Source organism: Lampris incognitus, chromosome 12, assembly GCF_029633865.1.
Source record: "Lampris incognitus isolate fLamInc1 chromosome 12, fLamInc1.hap2, whole genome shotgun sequence".
Lineage (NCBI taxonomy): Eukaryota > Metazoa > Chordata > Actinopteri > Lampriformes > Lampridae > Lampris > Lampris incognitus.
The window spans coordinates 19,671,630-19,690,031 of record NC_079222.1 but is presented as its reverse complement, the minus strand read 5'-3'; the positions used below and the strand labels follow the sequence as shown (position 1 = coordinate 19,690,031).

General features: G+C 40.1%; 1 protein-coding gene across 3 annotated transcripts in view; it reads right to left on the bottom strand.

Annotated features, from left to right (window-relative positions):
- Positions 1–452: 452 nt before the first annotated feature.
- Positions 453–18,402, bottom strand: part of add1 (adducin 1 (alpha)) — a 55,258-nt gene continuing 37,308 nt past the window's right edge. The window contains exons 12-16 of one of the 3 annotated variants that reach the window (XM_056290213.1): positions 16,710–16,802; positions 11,628–11,784; positions 7,303–7,392; positions 5,907–5,940; positions 1,124–1,242 (exon numbers count right to left, since the gene is read on the bottom strand). In XM_056290213.1, coding sequence (XP_056146188.1) covers position 1,242; positions 5,907–5,940; positions 7,303–7,392; positions 11,628–11,784; positions 16,710–16,802 — 375 coding nt within the window. In that variant the 3' untranslated portion in view covers positions 1,124–1,241. Of the gene's footprint in view, positions 1,243–5,905; positions 5,941–7,302; positions 7,393–11,627; positions 11,785–16,709; positions 16,803–18,402 lie in introns of those variants that run through there. The other 2 variants (XM_056290212.1, XM_056290214.1) reach the window with 2 other exon arrangements.

Here is an 18,402-nt window from a genome sequence, read left to right as displayed (position 1 = left end):
AACAGTAGCAGAATAAAAGTGATGCCTGGACTCATTAACAAACGCTCGGTAAGGTCAGGCGTGGTTCAGATAGTATAAAATGAAGTTGTGCAGAACTGCAAATTGCTAGTATATACTAAGGATGTAGTTTGTAAAAGTTTTTTAATACTCCTATGAGAAATGTTAACATCATTACATAGTCACTTGCAGTGTGAGGCTATGTCCAATGTGATTTCATTTCCCGAGTCTAAGAGAAAATATGTTTGAGCTCTGTGGAGTCAGCGAGCATTCAGACTGTATAGGGGATTGCATCAAAAACAAGAAAACATATATATTACTATAGATGGGAGCATGTTTCATAGACAAAGACCCACTTATGATCTCCAAACCGTCACTCTCCTGGCCTCCATATATGTGTGTATATGTAATCAGGTAAGCAGATCAGTTGTTTAGAAGATACAAAATCAGCAATGTGCAATTTGTAGTTTTTATTTATTGTAATTTGCCATCTGTAAAAACAAAAAGATTGCAGCTTCTCCTTTTGCATTCCTTGTTTTTAAGACACTTTGACATCTTTTGATACAATCCCAATACATTCTAGTGGTTAACAGTTAATATCCTTTAAACAAAATAGGGCATTAAAAACCTTGGACCTCATATCAACTGTGCGGCTTGTATAAGATGTTTAAAAAGCCACACAGATGAACAGGACAAGATATAATGCAGTACTCACTCACAACTAAAAGCACTATTACTTAAAATCCTTCAAGCAACCAACTCATACACGGTATACAAAATTGGCACACACTAACATTGATAAACAGGTTAATAAGCCAGAGACAAATTGTAACAAAAAAAAAAAAAAAGCATAAACTTAAAAAAAACGCATGGGTGCTTATTCCTATGGTGCATTGGTAAGAGGACGAAAAGCAAAAACTAAAAGATGAAGCCAGCCTTGAGGACCATCCCAACGTTTCCCAATCTACGGCTCTGTCTTCTTTTTGTTTTTCTTCAGGAAGGAAGGTGTACGAAACTTCTTTTTCTTTTTGGAGGGTGACTTGCTGGGAGACTCGTCACCCTCCTGGTCAGCGGTGTCTGCAGGCTCCTCCCCCTCAGCTGTATCTGCACCAACAGTGGCAGGGGCGACGTCCTCGGCAGGAAGGGCGGGGGCGTCGGAGGGGTCGTCGGGGGTCAAGTCAGGAAGGGTCTGTCTTAGGGTGGCTGCATCACTCTCGTCCTTATAAGTCTGTTCTGGCAAGGACTCTGGGGGGGGGAGAGGAAGGGCACAGAACAGCTACAGTATCTGTCATCTCAGAGGCTGGTGTACTTCCATCAAATTATATACAAGTGCTTCAAAAGGCTCCTTAACAACGCTAAAGACATAATATATGTTCACATCAGTCAGTCTGCTGAGTAGCCCTTTTCTGATGTGAAATAGGCCCTTTCATGAGCAGCCAAGTCTGGCCTTTCCCAAGCAACATTCTCAGCAACAGCCAGAAGAGCATTTCATATAGACTGAAAGACCACACTTCACATAGAGCATATTTTGCACACCACACCTCTACTGACAGCTACGACCAGACTGACAGCTACAACCAGACTGACAGCTACAACAAGAACAACCGAGGCGGTCATTTTGACCATTTCGGATTTTCAAAGTTTAATAAACTTTGTGAAAAGAAAAAAAAAAGATACAGACCTGCCACTACCTGAATGCTCCTGAAATTGCATATAATTCCATTAAAATTAGTTTTAGATCAATTGCACAAAAGAAATTTATAATAAAATCTACCTAAAACAACCATGAGTGGTCAAAATGACTGTGTGTAATTTGTGTATCATGTCAAGTCAAGTCAATTTTATTTGTACAGCCCAATATCACAAATTACGAATTTGCCTAAAGGGGCTTTACAGCAACACACCATCCTGTCCTTAGACCCTCGCATCGGATAAGGGACAATGCCCTAAAAAAAAAAAAAAAATTTAACAGGGAGAAAAAATAGGAAGAAACCTCAGGGAGAGCAACAGAGGAGGGATCTCTCTCTCAAGACAGACAACGTACAATGGATGTTGTGTTTACACAATTTACAGAATACAACATTGAAAAGGATAACAGAATTATAATGGAATTATCAAATTTACGAAGAATATGTCACCATTTATGACGTGTGTTGGTCGCATCATTTCCTTCGCGAAGTTCATTGCTCTGTCCTAGAAACCCATTAGCGTTCTCCAGTGCAGAGTAATAGTCTAAATTTGATTTTTGATTATCGCCAACATGTCTGGTTACAGACGCCATTTCAGACGCCCCATGACTACCACCAAGGCACTGCAGTATTTACAGGCATTGGATAGCAGCTATTTTAAATTGTTTGAAAAATAGTATATACGTTGTAAATGTTAATTTTGATGTCAGTCGTTTCTTAACAGACATACTAACATATGTAATGCATTAATATCTCAATTGGGTATTTATCTTGATAGAATATAGAGTTTAAAACCCGTGGGCGGTCAAAATGACGGCCCATGGTTGTTCTAGTAGTTTTAAAGTTCCTGTCGTTGTTCGGGACTGTTTCAATGGTTATTTTCAGTTCCTTTTTTTTTCTTCCATTTCACGCTTTATAGGCCTTGTTATGTTTGTTAGATGAGCAATATGTGTTTACCGTTTTGTTTTTCAGGTAATATTTCACTTTTTCAATCTTGCTATTCAAATTTGACCATGTCTCTCTGAAGTTTAAATTGTTTAAAAATAGTATTTAAGTTGTTAAAGTGTTAATTTTGGTGTCAGCCGTTTCCTAACAGACATACTAACATATACAATGCATTACTATATCAACTGGGTATTTATCTTGACAGACTATAGAGTTTAAAAAAACGGCAGCCATTTTGACCGCCCATGGTCGTTTTAGGTAAGAGTGAAATCGTTCTAGTGTTAAAACCAATAAGTGCAAAACTAAGATCTCCTTGCACCTTTGCTCGAGCATGCATCCCCTTACTTCTGACTTAACAATAAGTAGAAAAAAAAGAGGAAACTATGACTGGAAGATCTTCTCTGGGATTCTGAATTCTGACTGGCCCACACTGTTTCACAGAATCTTTATTTTACCTTTATTTATACAGGGAAATCTTAATGAGTGCAGTTCTCTTGTTCATTTGCACCCTGTGTACAAAACAAAAACGACAATCTAAAAATAGAAACATATGCAACATGTTTACACATGTAATAAGTAACACGTGAGGGTACAGATTGCAAAATCAGGGCATTAAAAAATCAACAAATATTAAAAGCTGGTGCACATCTTAGTGTGACTGAGCAAAAGGAGCCAACAAGTCAAAATAAGTGAAAGCAATGTTACATTTTATTATGGTGGGAGTACAAAAACTACTCGCAGACTTCCCCCTGTGTCTCGACACCTTACCTAGTCATGATCTCTTGTCTGACGATCACGTTTAAAATTCATCATAAATATGTAATGTGAGAATGGGTGGTAAAATTATGTTTGTAAATTAGGGATGTCTACTTCCACCTTAAAATAACGTGTTCCTATCAAAATGTTGGCTATTTGTTTTCACCTGTTAACGTCATGCCAAAAATCATAAAAGAAGTGAATTTTTGTCCAGTCACTTCAATGCTTTCTTTACAATAGTTTTATCAATGGGTATCACTGAGCTTTTAAAGGATTTAATAAAAATCGATTCCTATAAATATAGGAATGTGTCATTAACAGCAGCTGCTGAAGAATAAAATGCTAGTAGTGTATCTTGGGACTTTTTCTTGAGTTGTTCATATAATCTATGACATTAACGTACAATATATTATACACTTTACTGAATATAATCTTAAATTCCAATATGAGACTGGAAAAGGTATTCACTCTGCTCTGTCTTGATACATACTCAATAATCCAGGTAAGAAAACCAAAGAAAGTTGTATCAGTTCATCTGGACACAACGTTTATTGAGAGAAACGTTTCATCACTCAACTAAGTGACCTCTTCAGTGTAAACTGACTGCAGGTATCCCCACCCTTATAAACAATACAGTTGCATAATGACTGAAACCAACAACCGGTTTCATATACAAACATGAGTGCAAACATTAACTACAGTTTCAATGGCCATGGATTGATAGGGAGGAACGCTGGTTTGAACGGGGTGTCAAAAAGGCTATCTGTGTGAAGAGGGAACAACCATCCCTGAACTCTAGTTGATGGTCACGGCAATTTGCATATCGTCACCTTCTTAAAATAACGACCTAAGTCATATTTTCAAGTTTTTCAAAAACAGAATAAATATAGAATATATGATATTTCTTAATCATTTCACACAAAAAGGTTATGACAATATATGACTATTGACAGACAAATAACACAGCATTATTTGTATGTCATTAGTCATATATTGTCATAGCCTTTTGTGTGAAATGATTAAGAAATATCATATATTCTATATTTGTTTCAGTTTATTCTTTTTTTAAAAACTTGAAATATGACTTCGGCCATCATTTTAAGAAGGCGACGATATGATACCTGCAGGGTGGGGATACCTGCAGACTGAAGAGGTCACTTAGATGAGTGATGAAACGCTTCTGTCAATAAACGTTATATCCAGATGAACTGATTCTTTGACATTCTGCTCTGGTTCCAGTTAAAAAAGTTGAATGTGGAAGGCCTTCTCATAACTTCTCAATGTTGTATCTTGCATGCAGTTACTTAAATTATTAGTTATTTAAGTCACAATCTCTTCCCTTGCACCAATGGTAGCCCATATGACACTCTCCATACACAGAATACTCCCAGGAGCTGTACTAGACCCTAATGTTTTTTAGCAGACTACAGGGGACAAGCAGCCCAGACAGCATCAAAACCACTGCCTCAATCTCAAATTAAAGCCCACACTCTACAATCAGTTGAAAAACAACCATAGTTGCTCAGTTATTGTTTCACTTTGAATCCATGCTACAAATGTCAATTGCCTTGTCATATCAACAAACACCTAGTCAAGTGCTTTAGTCTTCATTTAAAGTATCAAAATGATCCACAAAGCCTCTATTTATCTCATGTTCCTAATGAGGGTAACACAAAACACAAAGAAATATACAATACACACCACAAAGCAAAGCTTTAAAGCAAAGCTTTGGGCTGCCATTAACTGCAATGCTAAAACAACAGCTGGTTTCAGCAAAGCCAAAAAGCAATTTTGGTTTCAAGGCCACACTGAAATAAAGTGTTGATATACCTGGTAAAGAGTTCATCTGTAAAAGAAAAAAAAATCACCACAATTTCAATAACCTACCTGTTTCATTTATGAGAAATACATGTTTTTAATACATGTCAGTGCAAGTTTAGTAGTTTTATTTGACACTGGATCAATGCCAGGAAGAAGAGAGGGTTACCTACGTAACAACGTAAAGGTTGGTTTGCATGTTGTGAGGATTATTACAGTCGTCTCCTCCACTGGGCCCAATACCTCATCATGCTTTGGAAGTTACAGCATAATTGCCAATGAATTTAGTTATTCCCTAACATTATCATATTGAGTTTTTCAAGTGAATCAAGTCTCAACTTACATGAGTGCGTGAGAGGAACCACCTCTCCAAACTTTTTAAACACAATTTTGCTGGCTTAATTAAAATGATGTATAACATCCTGTATGTACCATGTGGCCATCAAATTCTGGATGAAAGCACATTACCAGGGAAAGAGGAGCTCTGAAATAACCTCCATCAATGTCAAGAAACCAATTTTGTGGGAAACAGACTTCGGTTACTTTGTGAAAAGTCACAAACTGCAGCCAAACTTGTTAGTGAGACCACAGGGAGGGGTAACTAATGAAGCCATGCAAGAAAAGGGTAAATGATCACACACAAGCATGAGGGTGAGGTGTAAGTACCGGGTTAGTCTTGCAAGTGGAACAGTACATACTTACTATGGCAACAGGTACTCTTTTGCATTTCCTTCTCCTGATTGCAAACGCAGCCGCAAAGAAGAAAAAGCACAAGTAGAAACAAATGTCTATGCAGGTCCAACCTCAGGCATTGTGTTAAATTAAAAAGGAAAAATAAAACGCGAAAAAGAGAAAAACCACCAGAGGAAAATAAAAAAGAACGGATAGAGACCATAGAGACCGACCCCAAAAAGATGGATAATGGAAATGAGTGAGCAGAGGAGATACTGTACATTGAGACATATGTTATATAATAATATCTCTAACATTAGATTACACCTGGGATCAGAGCTACCACCCCCTCCCTCCCTCATGGGTCATATACAAGGACAAAGTGCTGGCTCGTTTGTTTAGATAGGATGCTATGGATTAGATATGGATAGATCCATCTATCCACCCATTATCCAAACCGCTTATCCTGCTCTCAGGGTCGCGGGATGCTGGAACCTATCCCAGCAGTCATGGGGCGGCAGGCAGGGAGACACCCTGGACAGGCCGCCAGACCATCACAGGGCCGACACATTCACACCCAGGGGCAATTTAGTACGGCCGATTCAACTGACCTACATGTCTTTGGACTGTGGGAGGAAACCGGAGCACCAGGAGGAAACCCACGCAGACACGGGGAGAACATGCAAACTCCACACAGAAGAGGGATGACCCCCAAGGTTGGACTACCCCGGGGCTCAAACCCAGGACCTTCTTGCTGTGAGACGACCGCGCTAACCACTGCGCCACCGTGTGGCCAAGGGTAAACATAAAATCTGTAAAGACCGAGAGAAAATTAAAATACTAATTATTTTCCAATTACTGTCCAGTGGTACATTAGTTCCTCTGAATAGTGAAATCACGTCTTATTGGTAGGGCCAGTCCTTTTATCATCATGGATGATACTGCTAGTTTAGGTGTAATCCAATAGTAATAAAGACCAAGAGGGAGAAATTAAAAATCTCAAACAAAGAATATGTTGTGGTCCCAGACTTAGTAGTATAGCACCAAATCTAAATTTAGGAACACAATGTTTTCCATAAGACCTTTAAAACTTCAACTCTCTTTTCGTATGAATCCTTATAATGGATATTTACCCACCCAAATTGTATTTAGCATTTTCTATTTCCTGCTTTAGGAAGCCAATAATCCCATGAAACCTCTTGGCCTGTTATTACACAAACACATCACAGCACCTGCAGAAGTTACTGGTTAAAGACCAACACATACGGACTCCAAGACAGACAGGCAGATGAACGGGCAGGAGCCCCTGCATTCCTCCTGTTGATACTAGGAAGATGAAACCACCCAGTCGGAGGACTGGGGAAACCCATGCTGAACCAAGCAGGACTAGGCCAGGCCAGGCAAAGATGTATTCAGGCCAACTTACCTTCCTCTGCCCTGATGGGGGTACTTGGGGGTGTGCATGTAGGGCTCTGGCCTTTTGCCTCCTCCTCGGGCTCTACTGCCTGCTCTTGGTCTGAAAGGGTGTCAACAAAAAAAGTAAAAAAATAAAATCATTATCAAGAAATGAATGACCAGTAGTAAGCAAAAGTCAATGACCAAAATAAGAATTTAGTCACTCAAAATAAAGCCATCCCACAACATGTCAGTCAGGTTGTGTGTTAGTTCACAATCCTAATCTAGCCCACATTTGGTCTCAAGAGTGAGTCAACCCTACATTTGTTGTTTAACACCAATATCAATGTCACAAAAAGAAAAACACAAAGGTACACTGAACAAAAAAGTGGCGGATCATGCCTTAAAGTCGCTACAAGGAGTTTTAGATTATTTTTTTTATTACTTTTTTGGATTTTTTCACCCTTTTCCTTCCCAATTGTATCTGGCAAATTACCCCACTCTTCCGAGCCATCCCAGTCACTGCTCCACCCGCTCTGCTGATCCGGGGAGGGCTGCAGACTACCACATGCTTCCTCCGCTACATGTGGAGTCGCCAGCCACTTCTTTTCACCTGACAGTGAGGAGTTACAGCAGGGGGGTGTAGTGCGTGGGAGGATCACGCTATTCTCCCTCAGTTCCCCCTCCTACCCAAACAGGCACCCTGACTGACCACAGGAGGCGCTAGTACAGCGACCAGGACAAATATCCACATCTGGCTTCCCACCTGCATACACGGCCAAATGTGTCTGTAGGGACACCTGACCAAGCCAGAGGTAACACGGAGATTCGAACCGCCGATCCCCATGTCGGTAGGCAACGGAATAGACTGCTACGCTACCCGGAATTTTAGATTTTTGTTAGCTTTGTCTGTCCCTGTGGACAAAAGCAGAAGTGTTTTGCCGAAGAACAACTTCATTTCACATAAAGAATTGCCTCATCTATATATATTGTCTATGTCTAAATTCACCATCTGGTAACTCATGCATTTGTTTTGAAGAGAAGATTGGGAAATGTAATTGTGTTTTGGAAAAAACAGGTGTTTGCAAGATATAAAGCGCTGGAGTAATGTATTAGTGGCTATTTATCCCATCTGTGTGCCATAAATCATTTTGACAGATTTCAAGGGGAATCTGACCCCAAGACAACCATTTAGGATCATTACAAAGCAGTAACTTATCTTCTCGCTGATGGTCTCATTTAATTATGTCGGTCACATAGAGAAATCAAATTATATTGATATATAATCGGTAAAAAACTCCCCGTAGCTGCTTTAAAGAGGAGGACAACCGCACTTCAGACATGTATAAACAGATCCCAGTACGTCTACCTTGAAAAAAAACCCAAAGAATGCCAAAGAACCCCAAACTGCCTTTAGTCAGTCAGAAACATGAGAGGTAGAGACTTGGTTCAAGGCTCCTACAGACTGTGCGATTTGGGCCGACTCAGATGCAAGTTGACTAAATGTGGCGATATCTTTGGTCGTGGCTCCAAAATGGCGGTCCTACGTCACACTGTGAGACAGGTTCAAAGATGGACGTTATTGCGACCAAAGATAACCTGCGACAAAAGTCTGACAGTGTCAGAAATTTAGGTTGACCATCTCGCAACGGGACTGCTGTTACGACCTACGTCTACTAACCAACCAATAGAAATGCAGCACGAAATGACGCACCGATTAACACGACGCAGAATCTTTGCTGGCGCTAAACACAAACAAACACACTGTTAGCATCTGTGACCCAAATGCGATGGATTCAACAAAATGAGCTAACAAAACGAGCAGTAAAACGAGTAAAATGAGCTGTGGCGACTACCAAAAGGACTCGATTCCTGCTTGGCGTCATGTTGCTCTACCAGCGGCATAGATCGATTACACGTGCTGATGCAACACGCACGCTGATGTTGTTTTTATGGACTTGCGTCATAGCCTGTGATTCAATAGGTGTTATCGTACGGTCTACATACATCAAACTTGATGTCGTACCCAAGTTTATTGGATCCATATCACACAGAGTGGCTTGCAATAAACTTATAGGATTGCTAAAATCGCACAGTCTGTAGGAGGCTTTAGAGAAGGATAGTAAACATCAGGTTACACAATGACAATGTTTACATATCCAGGAAAGATTAGAAGGAGGAGAAAGAGGACAATATTGAATTTTTTCCAAACACGAGAAGTTCTGGTTGGATAATTTGGATGAATGAAGAGGGACCGCACCTCCTTTAACAGTCGGAACAATTAAGACTCGGCTGTCTTAATTGTACTGATAGAGATTTCAGATTTATGGAGTGGGCACGCTGGAAGAGGGGATGTGTTTGAATCTCAAAATACAATTTCTTTACTCCTCCTTTATCATCCTCTCTCGTTAGCTTCCCAATCCAATCATGAGAGGGACCTCAGATTTTCTCCTCCACTGCATTTTTGATGGGAAATCAGTGAGAGGCAATGAAGGATAATCAATCAAAGACTTTGGAGATTCAACTGCAGATGGGGGAGGGGGGGAGGGTTGCAGATGGTGAAACTACATGTCAGCAAACTCCAGACCCTCAGAGGAAGGAGAGGACACCACAGGCAGGGATCCCAGACTCCCATTGCAGGAGTATGCACAGCAATAGGTCGGGGGCTGAGGCAGCGAGGAGTTTAAGCAGAGGAACAGAGCCGAGCAGGACTCTGCTTCGTCTGGTGTACCTGGATCCTGGTCTGCCTTGGCTGCCTCTACCACCATCTTCTCCTTGCTGAGAGCTCGTAGCACAGCACAGTGAAACTCCTTATGGGGGGAATCGGGAGCTGACAGACTTGTGTCTTGTAAAATCTCATGAGTCTCAGTCTCCTCTTGGACATGTTCAGCCTCACTAGCGAGGCAAAGTGAAGACGAGACCTGTGCAGGACCTGCAGCAGCAACTGGCGAGATCATTTTCTCAGAGGTGGAGGTAATCCCCTGAATTTGTGGTGTACTGGTAGACTGTGCAGGTGTGTTGGTACAGTCATAACCTCTTGAGACTTCCTCAGGCTCAGGGAACTGGGTGGATTCCTGCTTCTCCTCCTGTCCCTGTACTGCGAGTGGCAGTGCATGTGTGTTTGAAAGAGAGTGAGTGTGTGGAACAGAGACAGCATAATAGTCTGGCAGCCATATTTGGCATAAATCTTTGCATGACTCTGACAGCACACAAGTGAGTATTCTCTCTAATTATAACTGTTATAACAACACCAAGGAAAGGATTGCCTTTTACTTAAACATATTCACAAGACTCTCAGGCATAACCCAGTAATGGTTTTCAAATTCAAAATATGGAACTGAGAAATAAAAGTAAAAGAAAGGAATAGTTCCATTCATTTATTGATGCATTACAATTTATGCCAATTTAGATTGCTGGCATTAAAACTAAAACTACAAAAATATATACACAAATTTACATGCTCAATTCTTTTTCTCTTTAGTCACTTTGCTCTGATACTATATGCTTTGGTTCTGCCAGACTTCATCAGTAAAATAATATTTTTTTTAATTTTATAATTTTTCCTCAAAATGTTATTAGAAGAGCCTTCCTTTTTCTTTTCTTTTTTAAATTATTCATATGTTTAATTTATACTTCCATTACAAATAACACTTCAAGCTGAAATAAAGTTTTTTTTTTCTTTTTTTAATTTACTTTTGTTAAATTAACTGTAAACCATATAGGGACAGCTGAAAAAATGAAGAAAAAAAACTGATTAATTTGTGAATTTGGCTGCGTAAGTTGTTAAAATTGAAATAAAAACTAAGTGAAAAAAATGCCTTGATAAAGTATAAGATTATAGGGAATGGCTGTACCTGTCCACTACAAATAAGAAAATTGCCCATTTCTTCAATAAAAAAGGGACAACAGATGGTAAATTAAGATGATAGTTTTTGCCCTCTGTGAGCCTTTCCTTCCATCTGCATGAATCTGAATAACATTATGTTACCTTATACACAGGGTGGACATTACCTCTGGCTCCATGCTGGTGAATTCTTGATGTTGCTACTTAAGTTTGTCAAAGCTAACTGGACTTTGACAGGTAGCCAGCTACTTTTTTAACTGGCATCCTCTTCTTGCCCCTTCCCCCCTATTTGTAATGGGGAGTTTTTTGTTTGTTTGTTTGTTTTTTTTCTTTGATTGGTGGTAGCCCATCTACTGTAGGACGAGCAGAAAATAAACTACACTGTTTAACTGGCCACAGCAGCTGATCCAAAATGTCCTTATTCTAGAAGCTCACCACAACTGTAGAACTGAATAGCACCCTTACAACCAGGCAGCTTCAGCTCATCATTCAGTCCAACGTCCCTCCTTTACCTTCAGGCCCCTTCTGTTTCAGCTCCACCTCCTTGCGGTACTCCTCCAGCTCTTGGTCAGTGAGCTTAGTAAAGGGGTTGGGACCCTGCTTGCTGACAATAACCTTCGGCTGGTACTCCTTCTCAATGATGGCCTTGGATGCCGTGATCAGCTCCCCCTTCAGGACAAATATATGAAGGACACAGATTCCTGAGTTTCACAGGTAATTCCAGAGTTTACATGCAATATTCTCAGATAAAACAAGTCTCTGCAGTGTCATAAGCTTGGAATGAGAACAATTCATACTCTACTATGTAAAGCATAGCTGGTTTCATTGGATAACAGACTGTTCATTATTGACATAACCGATGATCACACTGAGTACAAACAGCAGTATCATGACTTAATAAATGTGTTAAGTTCAGCGCACATGTCAGACCCAAGACTGTTTCTATAAATCAATGTACACACAGTACACACATATAACCCAATCATCTTTCTGAAGAGTAATATGTCATCTTTGATTCTTGATTACATAAGAGAAACACATTTTCCTTCTATGACGCAGACAAATGTTTACACGAGAGTTAACAATTTTGGCAGTTTGCGACAACCAGTGAAAACCAACAGTGTATAGTCAGAAAAACAGTGAAATAAAGCAAATGCCATCAGTTAAGTAAGCTGACAGCAATAGCTGCATGCTTCAAGTCAGAAAAATTAAAGATGAGTTTGCACTTAATATTTCACTCAGTTTTATTTTACATGACAGTCCAAAGAACATGCATTGCACAAAAACGCAATCTGGATCCTAAACCTGCCTTTGTCACTTTCACTTCAAACTGCAAAAATAAGAAATGAATATTTCTTCAGCCGACTAGCCCATACTAGCAAAAGATACCACAAGAAATCAGAGTAGCATCTATCATAAGGCTTCTTGTAGGGAAAAAATCACTCTGGCTTGACCTATACTGATTACACCAAATCATAAGTGGTCGAACCCTGTTCACAGGGATGTGGAACAGATAAAATCATGTAAACCATGGCCCCCCTACATCATATCCACATAAACGTCAGTCTCACTAAAAAGGCCAACTAATGTCAGCTAAGCAGTCATAGTCACAGGCATTTCATCCACAGAGACCCAGATCTACAGTACCTAGTACAGGGACAGGGGGCTAATGTAAAATATAGGGTGAGAGGTCATTGTGACTGGAGTAGTAAGTACCTTTCTAATAGACTTAGCAGGACTATAGAACCCATCAGACACATCGAAGCCATCAATAGTGTCCGTACAGTCAGACAGAGGGGCATCCTGCAATAGTAAACCCAGTGAGGGGGGCAAAACCCAGCTCTTAAACACTCTTTCTTTTAAATTAGCTCCATCTTACAGGCATACATTCATGCACATGTTAGGCACACACACACACTCTCATGGACATAGACTACCTTGAAAACTTATAGAGGAACACTGCAAGTACATGCAAATAGGAACGGTGTTGCAAGGAGCTATGGAGTATGGCAGCAATAAAACAAATCTTCAGGATCATGCATTGCAGTAGCATACTATCTACACAGAGGGTGCTATTGGGTTCAACGCACCCAAGTTCAACAGCAGAGTAGAGCCTGACCGATAATAATTTAGTAATGGACAAAGTTATAAGCCGCTGTAAGTGATGTTGCCAGAGGATTTTTAGAAGTGATGAGGGACAAATAACAGGACCGTTATTTGTTTACTCACTAGAACTGCCACACTGTTTCATAAATAAACCTACAAACAAGTCTGTCAACAGCTTAGCGTACACCACTCAACTACTGTAATGTTAAACATAATTTTGATGTTTGACTGACGGTATTGGCTATCACATTACTGCAGCAAAACCAGGTATGGCTGACATGAATGTTGTCAGGCTAAAGGGAAGACATGATCAGGGGCATTTATTATTATTTAAGTAAGGTATTTCACATGACAATTATCAAATTACCATGAACACAGATGACCTCGGTCATGGGCTACTCTGCATTGCGGTGAAGTTAGTTTTACGTTGGATATTCAATGGACATTCACTCTGGATACTGTGGCATCTTTTTACTCAGTTTTAGCCAGTGTTGGCAGTAAGAGGACGGTCAATGCTCAGCGTTTTCGGTTTTTATTTTTCAAAGCCATCCAGCATGCAGAATTTCGCCACAAGAGGAAACTGTTACATAACCTCACACGAAGAGGAACAACTTTTGGATGCGTGGAACCATAAAATCCGGGTGAAAATCAGTTTAAACCGATCTGCTCCTTTTAAAAAAAAAAAGCGGGGTATTTTTCGGTGAAAATCGGTAAAAACCGAAAACGCTGAGCCTTGAGGATGGTGAGCTGACTTCCAAGCGCTCGCTCTTAACTACAGCGGAAGCAGCTGGATCCAGAGTGTCTGTCAAATATCCAACTTAAAACTAACCACCGCAGCCTACTCTGTTCGACTCTGATTGGGTCAGCTGATTGTTTTATTTGTGGCATTCCAAACACATGTGTTGCCAACAGTGGAGCTGCAAACTACACAATGACAATCTTCTGTCTCCCCGTTTCTTTTTTCATTGTCATTTATCAGCCGTTATAAACACAAATACCAATCTATCTGCAATGAGCTCACGTCGGCATGCCCATTTATCGGCCGGGCTCTACAGAAGAGTAATCTATTAGTGCTTCATCTGGTTTATGATAATGAAAATCTAAAATTAGTTTTATGAGCCCTTCTCCTGAAACAGCCTGATTAAAACAACATTTAGTAGTTCACTCTGTAATTGCCCATGCCCTACCCACAAACGAAAGTAGACTGCTTGTCCATGCAGTAGTCCATGTCTGAGTACCACGGGTACAAAAAAAAAAAAGAGACTCCAAGATCACTTGAGGGATGTAATGGCAGAACATGCAAAAATTGAAAAGGCAAACCCCAAGAAATCCCAAGTCTTTTATCAGTTTGCAGTTGAGGCTATAAAAACATTACAGCGCAAACAAAGGTCATATCATCATACAGTCTAGCCCCGTTTTGGACTAGTGCAAACTACTGCATGGGTGCTAGTCCCACTAAAATATAAGACAATTTCATAAAAAAAACTTGTTTTGCGCACTTTGCAGCACTTTCGACTTGGGTTGAGCAAGGTTTCCCGACCCTGATAAGGGTCTGAGAGTTTTCTGAAATCCTTGAACCCTTTTTTGTTGCTCAAGTGAAACATAGTGTTTGAAGATATTTGCAATAAAGTATAAAGATCTCACCTTTGTGTGGCTACTTTCAACTGCATTTTTTTTTAATTTCTTTGATTTTGATTTTGATATACTTTAATGATCCCCGTAGGGAAATTCTGGTCTGCATTCAACCCATCCTAGCTGTGTAGCTAGGAGCAGTGGGCAGCCACCATGCAGCGCCCGGGGACCAACTCCAGTTCGTCTTGCCATGCCTCGGTCAGGGGCACAGACAGGAGTATTAACCCTAACATGCATGTCTTTTTGATGGTGGGGGAAACCGGAGCTCCTGGAGAAAACCCACCGCAGACACGGGGAGAACATGCAAACTCCACACAGGGGACGACCTGAGATGACCCCCAAGGTTGGACAACCCCGGGGTTCGAACCCAGGAACTTCTTGCTGTGAGGCGGCAGCACTAATCACTGGGCCATCATGCCACCTTTAAAAGTCACAAGATCAAGAACTGATCAACAACTTTTTTTCCGCTTCTCTTCTAGGCTTTTCAGACCTGTATAGTAACCCCGGTGTGAGAGTGACTGAGGGAAAGTTATAAATCAAACAACAGAATAATGCATTGCTTTTATACATCAACAGGGCCTAAAGAATTATACCATATGGAGCTTAAACATGAAAACTGGTTACTAGTGCATCTGTTAATATGGACACCCCCGGTTATTCTTCTAGGCCTTTTTTTATGCACCAGGCGAACATTAACCTCAGCTAACTTGTTCATTATCAATATGGACAGCCTACTTTACGAAATAAAAATATTTCTCCTTTAAAAAGGACAAAGGGAAATAAAAAAAGAAAAGGCCTTCTCTATGGGGATGAACGTGTCTGCTGTTCTTCCAACAGGTTTCAGAAAAAGAGGGGTAGAAGAGGAAGCGTGTCCATAATGACAGGTGCATTTGAAAGTAGACTCGGAAAACCCACACAAAGGTGAATTTATACTTTATTAAAAATATATATTTCACTCAGGTAAAAAGAAAAGGATTCAAGGATTTCAAAAAGGTCATCAAACTTGTAAATTTCGGCAGGGAAAGCTTGACCAACCCAATCAAAAAGTGCTGCAAAGTGAGGGAAACAAGTTTTCCAGGAAGCTGTCAATACATTTCCATGGGAGTATCACCCACAAAGTGATTTGTGCCTATCCAAAACAGGGCTACAGAGAGCCATATAAGTTTGAGAGAAATTTATGCCAACAAAAGACTTAGGTGAAGTGTATTTTTTTGAATTAAACTGTATTTTGATGAAACCTAAAATGATTAGTCGACATGTGCTGAGACAAATCTGAATTTTAATAAAAAGAAAAGAATGGCAAAATACAAAAGAAAAAAAAATGCACACAGCAAGGAGATGTACACAACCTGAGCTGGGACGCAGTGAGGGTAGCATGAAGTTACTCTTCCAACAAACTACTCACCTCCAAGAGTGACACTCTCTGTGGTCAAAGAATAATGTCACAGTTAAACTCACCCCACTGTCTGAGACGCAAAATGGCGGACATTTTTTTTCTCCTGTGAAGTTACCCCTTTCGAAACTGATCGACTGTAGGATCAGATTACAATGGATTTATTGTAAAGGCAATCTATTATAAAGATCACAACGGTGGTCATTGTCCAGGGTAACTTCACTTTAACAATTAACACATTGCTTAATTCGTTTAAGAGGCGATTCCAGTGCTGGGGCAAAACAAAAAAAAATCATGAAACACTTTGTTTTCATTTAATTTGTCAGACTACTTGAAAGTTAAAGATCCAACGAAACCAGAGTGAAACTTAATTCTAAAAAAAAAATCCTCCAAGGAGAAAAATAATCAGCTGCATGAGATATATATCATTAGCTTATGGTTATAGTGGAGGGTGTGGACTGACCTGGCCGTAGGAACGTTCCACCATGCTACCAGCACACAGAACCTGAGATTGGGGACCTGCTGTCTTTATATCCTGTAGGTTTTGCTCTCGGATCTACAAACAGGAAAGGTAGTGTTAAGAGGTACAGCACACAGACAACTGTAATTGAAACTGCCTCGTTGGGAAGGTGTAGTTGGTTAGATTGCAAATTGCACAAAATAGGATAATCTCAGGTTTACACAGACCGGAAAAAGGGTTAGGAGAAATGTGCATTACCATGTCATCAAGATTAAAATAGCAAAATATGAGTGAGTGTAGGGCGGATGATCCGCTGTGGCGACCCCTAACGGGAGCAGCCGAAAGTAGTAGTAGTAGAGTGAGTGTAGGGCTGTGCGATATGTATTGTGTGACAATAGAAAAATGTCTCATTGTTTCATATTATGCGTATTATGAGCATCTGTCTGATTTATGGTGGTTGTTGTGAATATTAATTCAAGCCAGGGTATTGTGGCATTTAATGCTATATTGCCAATTCCTTTGGACCAGTAAATTTGTAATGGTTACCCGTATCATGCCAGAATTATCTGCCATGTTATCCAGTAATTAACTCAATATGAGTCGATGGTGAAAGGGTTACATTTTGGGGGCTTGTCCGGGATTCCATTGCAGTTGGGAAACGAACCCGGATAGCCCGGACCACAGGCAACTGTGCTAACCAGTCAATTAAAAGGTCCGACCTGTTAGCCAAGGGCTGGCTAGTCTAGTCATCCATGGTCGTTACACTACCCCCCTCTTTGGAGAAGCATGTCCCTGCGCTTCAGCAAATCAGCTCCCTGTATCCTGTATCATAACCTGTATCATAAGCACCTTGGACATGTCATCTTTGGCAAAATGTAACCAAAATGTATGGGAGGAGACCCTAGGGTAAACCCAGAACTAAGTTTATTTGTTTACCTAATTTATGCATGTAAGTTTCATTTCAGCTCAGTGTGAATGTTTTTATTTTTTTTAGGTCTTGACCTTTCTTTTATAAAGAAGCATAGAAATACAACAAACCATACATAGTCACCTATGTATTAATACAGGCGTTGTACTGATGAAAATATATGTCAGTACATACAGTAATGGGTCAGTAATAATCCCAAGAGGTCACAAATACAATCAAATTTTCCCAGTATTCCAAGAAATACCAACCCTTAGATTTTATAATAATTTGAATATTAGTCACAATACTATCCACTCAGTCTTTGTTGGAGGTTCAGTCTGTAAAACATTTCTTGCTGGCTATTAATAATATCTTTAATAGATATTTGTCATGAACCAATAAATGAGCTACAATATTGCCTTAATATATTGTAGCGAAAGAACAGTCAATTCCATCACCAAAAATATTCTGTATTGCCCGTATTACCTTCTGCCAGTATGACCGAATGGCTGGGCAGCTCCAAAATATATGGAAATGATCTGCCAGCTGTTCTCCAGATTTCCTTCACACAGACCCCTTCCCCACCCTTTCACATCTCACCTGTCTACACATAATAACTTGGGGATTATAAAATAGCTAGTCAAATTCTACCAACAGAATTCTCTCCAAAGTCCCGAACTAGTGGAAGCAGACTGTACAGAACACACATTCAACCAGTCTTCCTCTGAAATAACAAGTCCAGATTATTTGTCCCATTTTAATCTAACCTTATTTGTTAAATTTTTATTA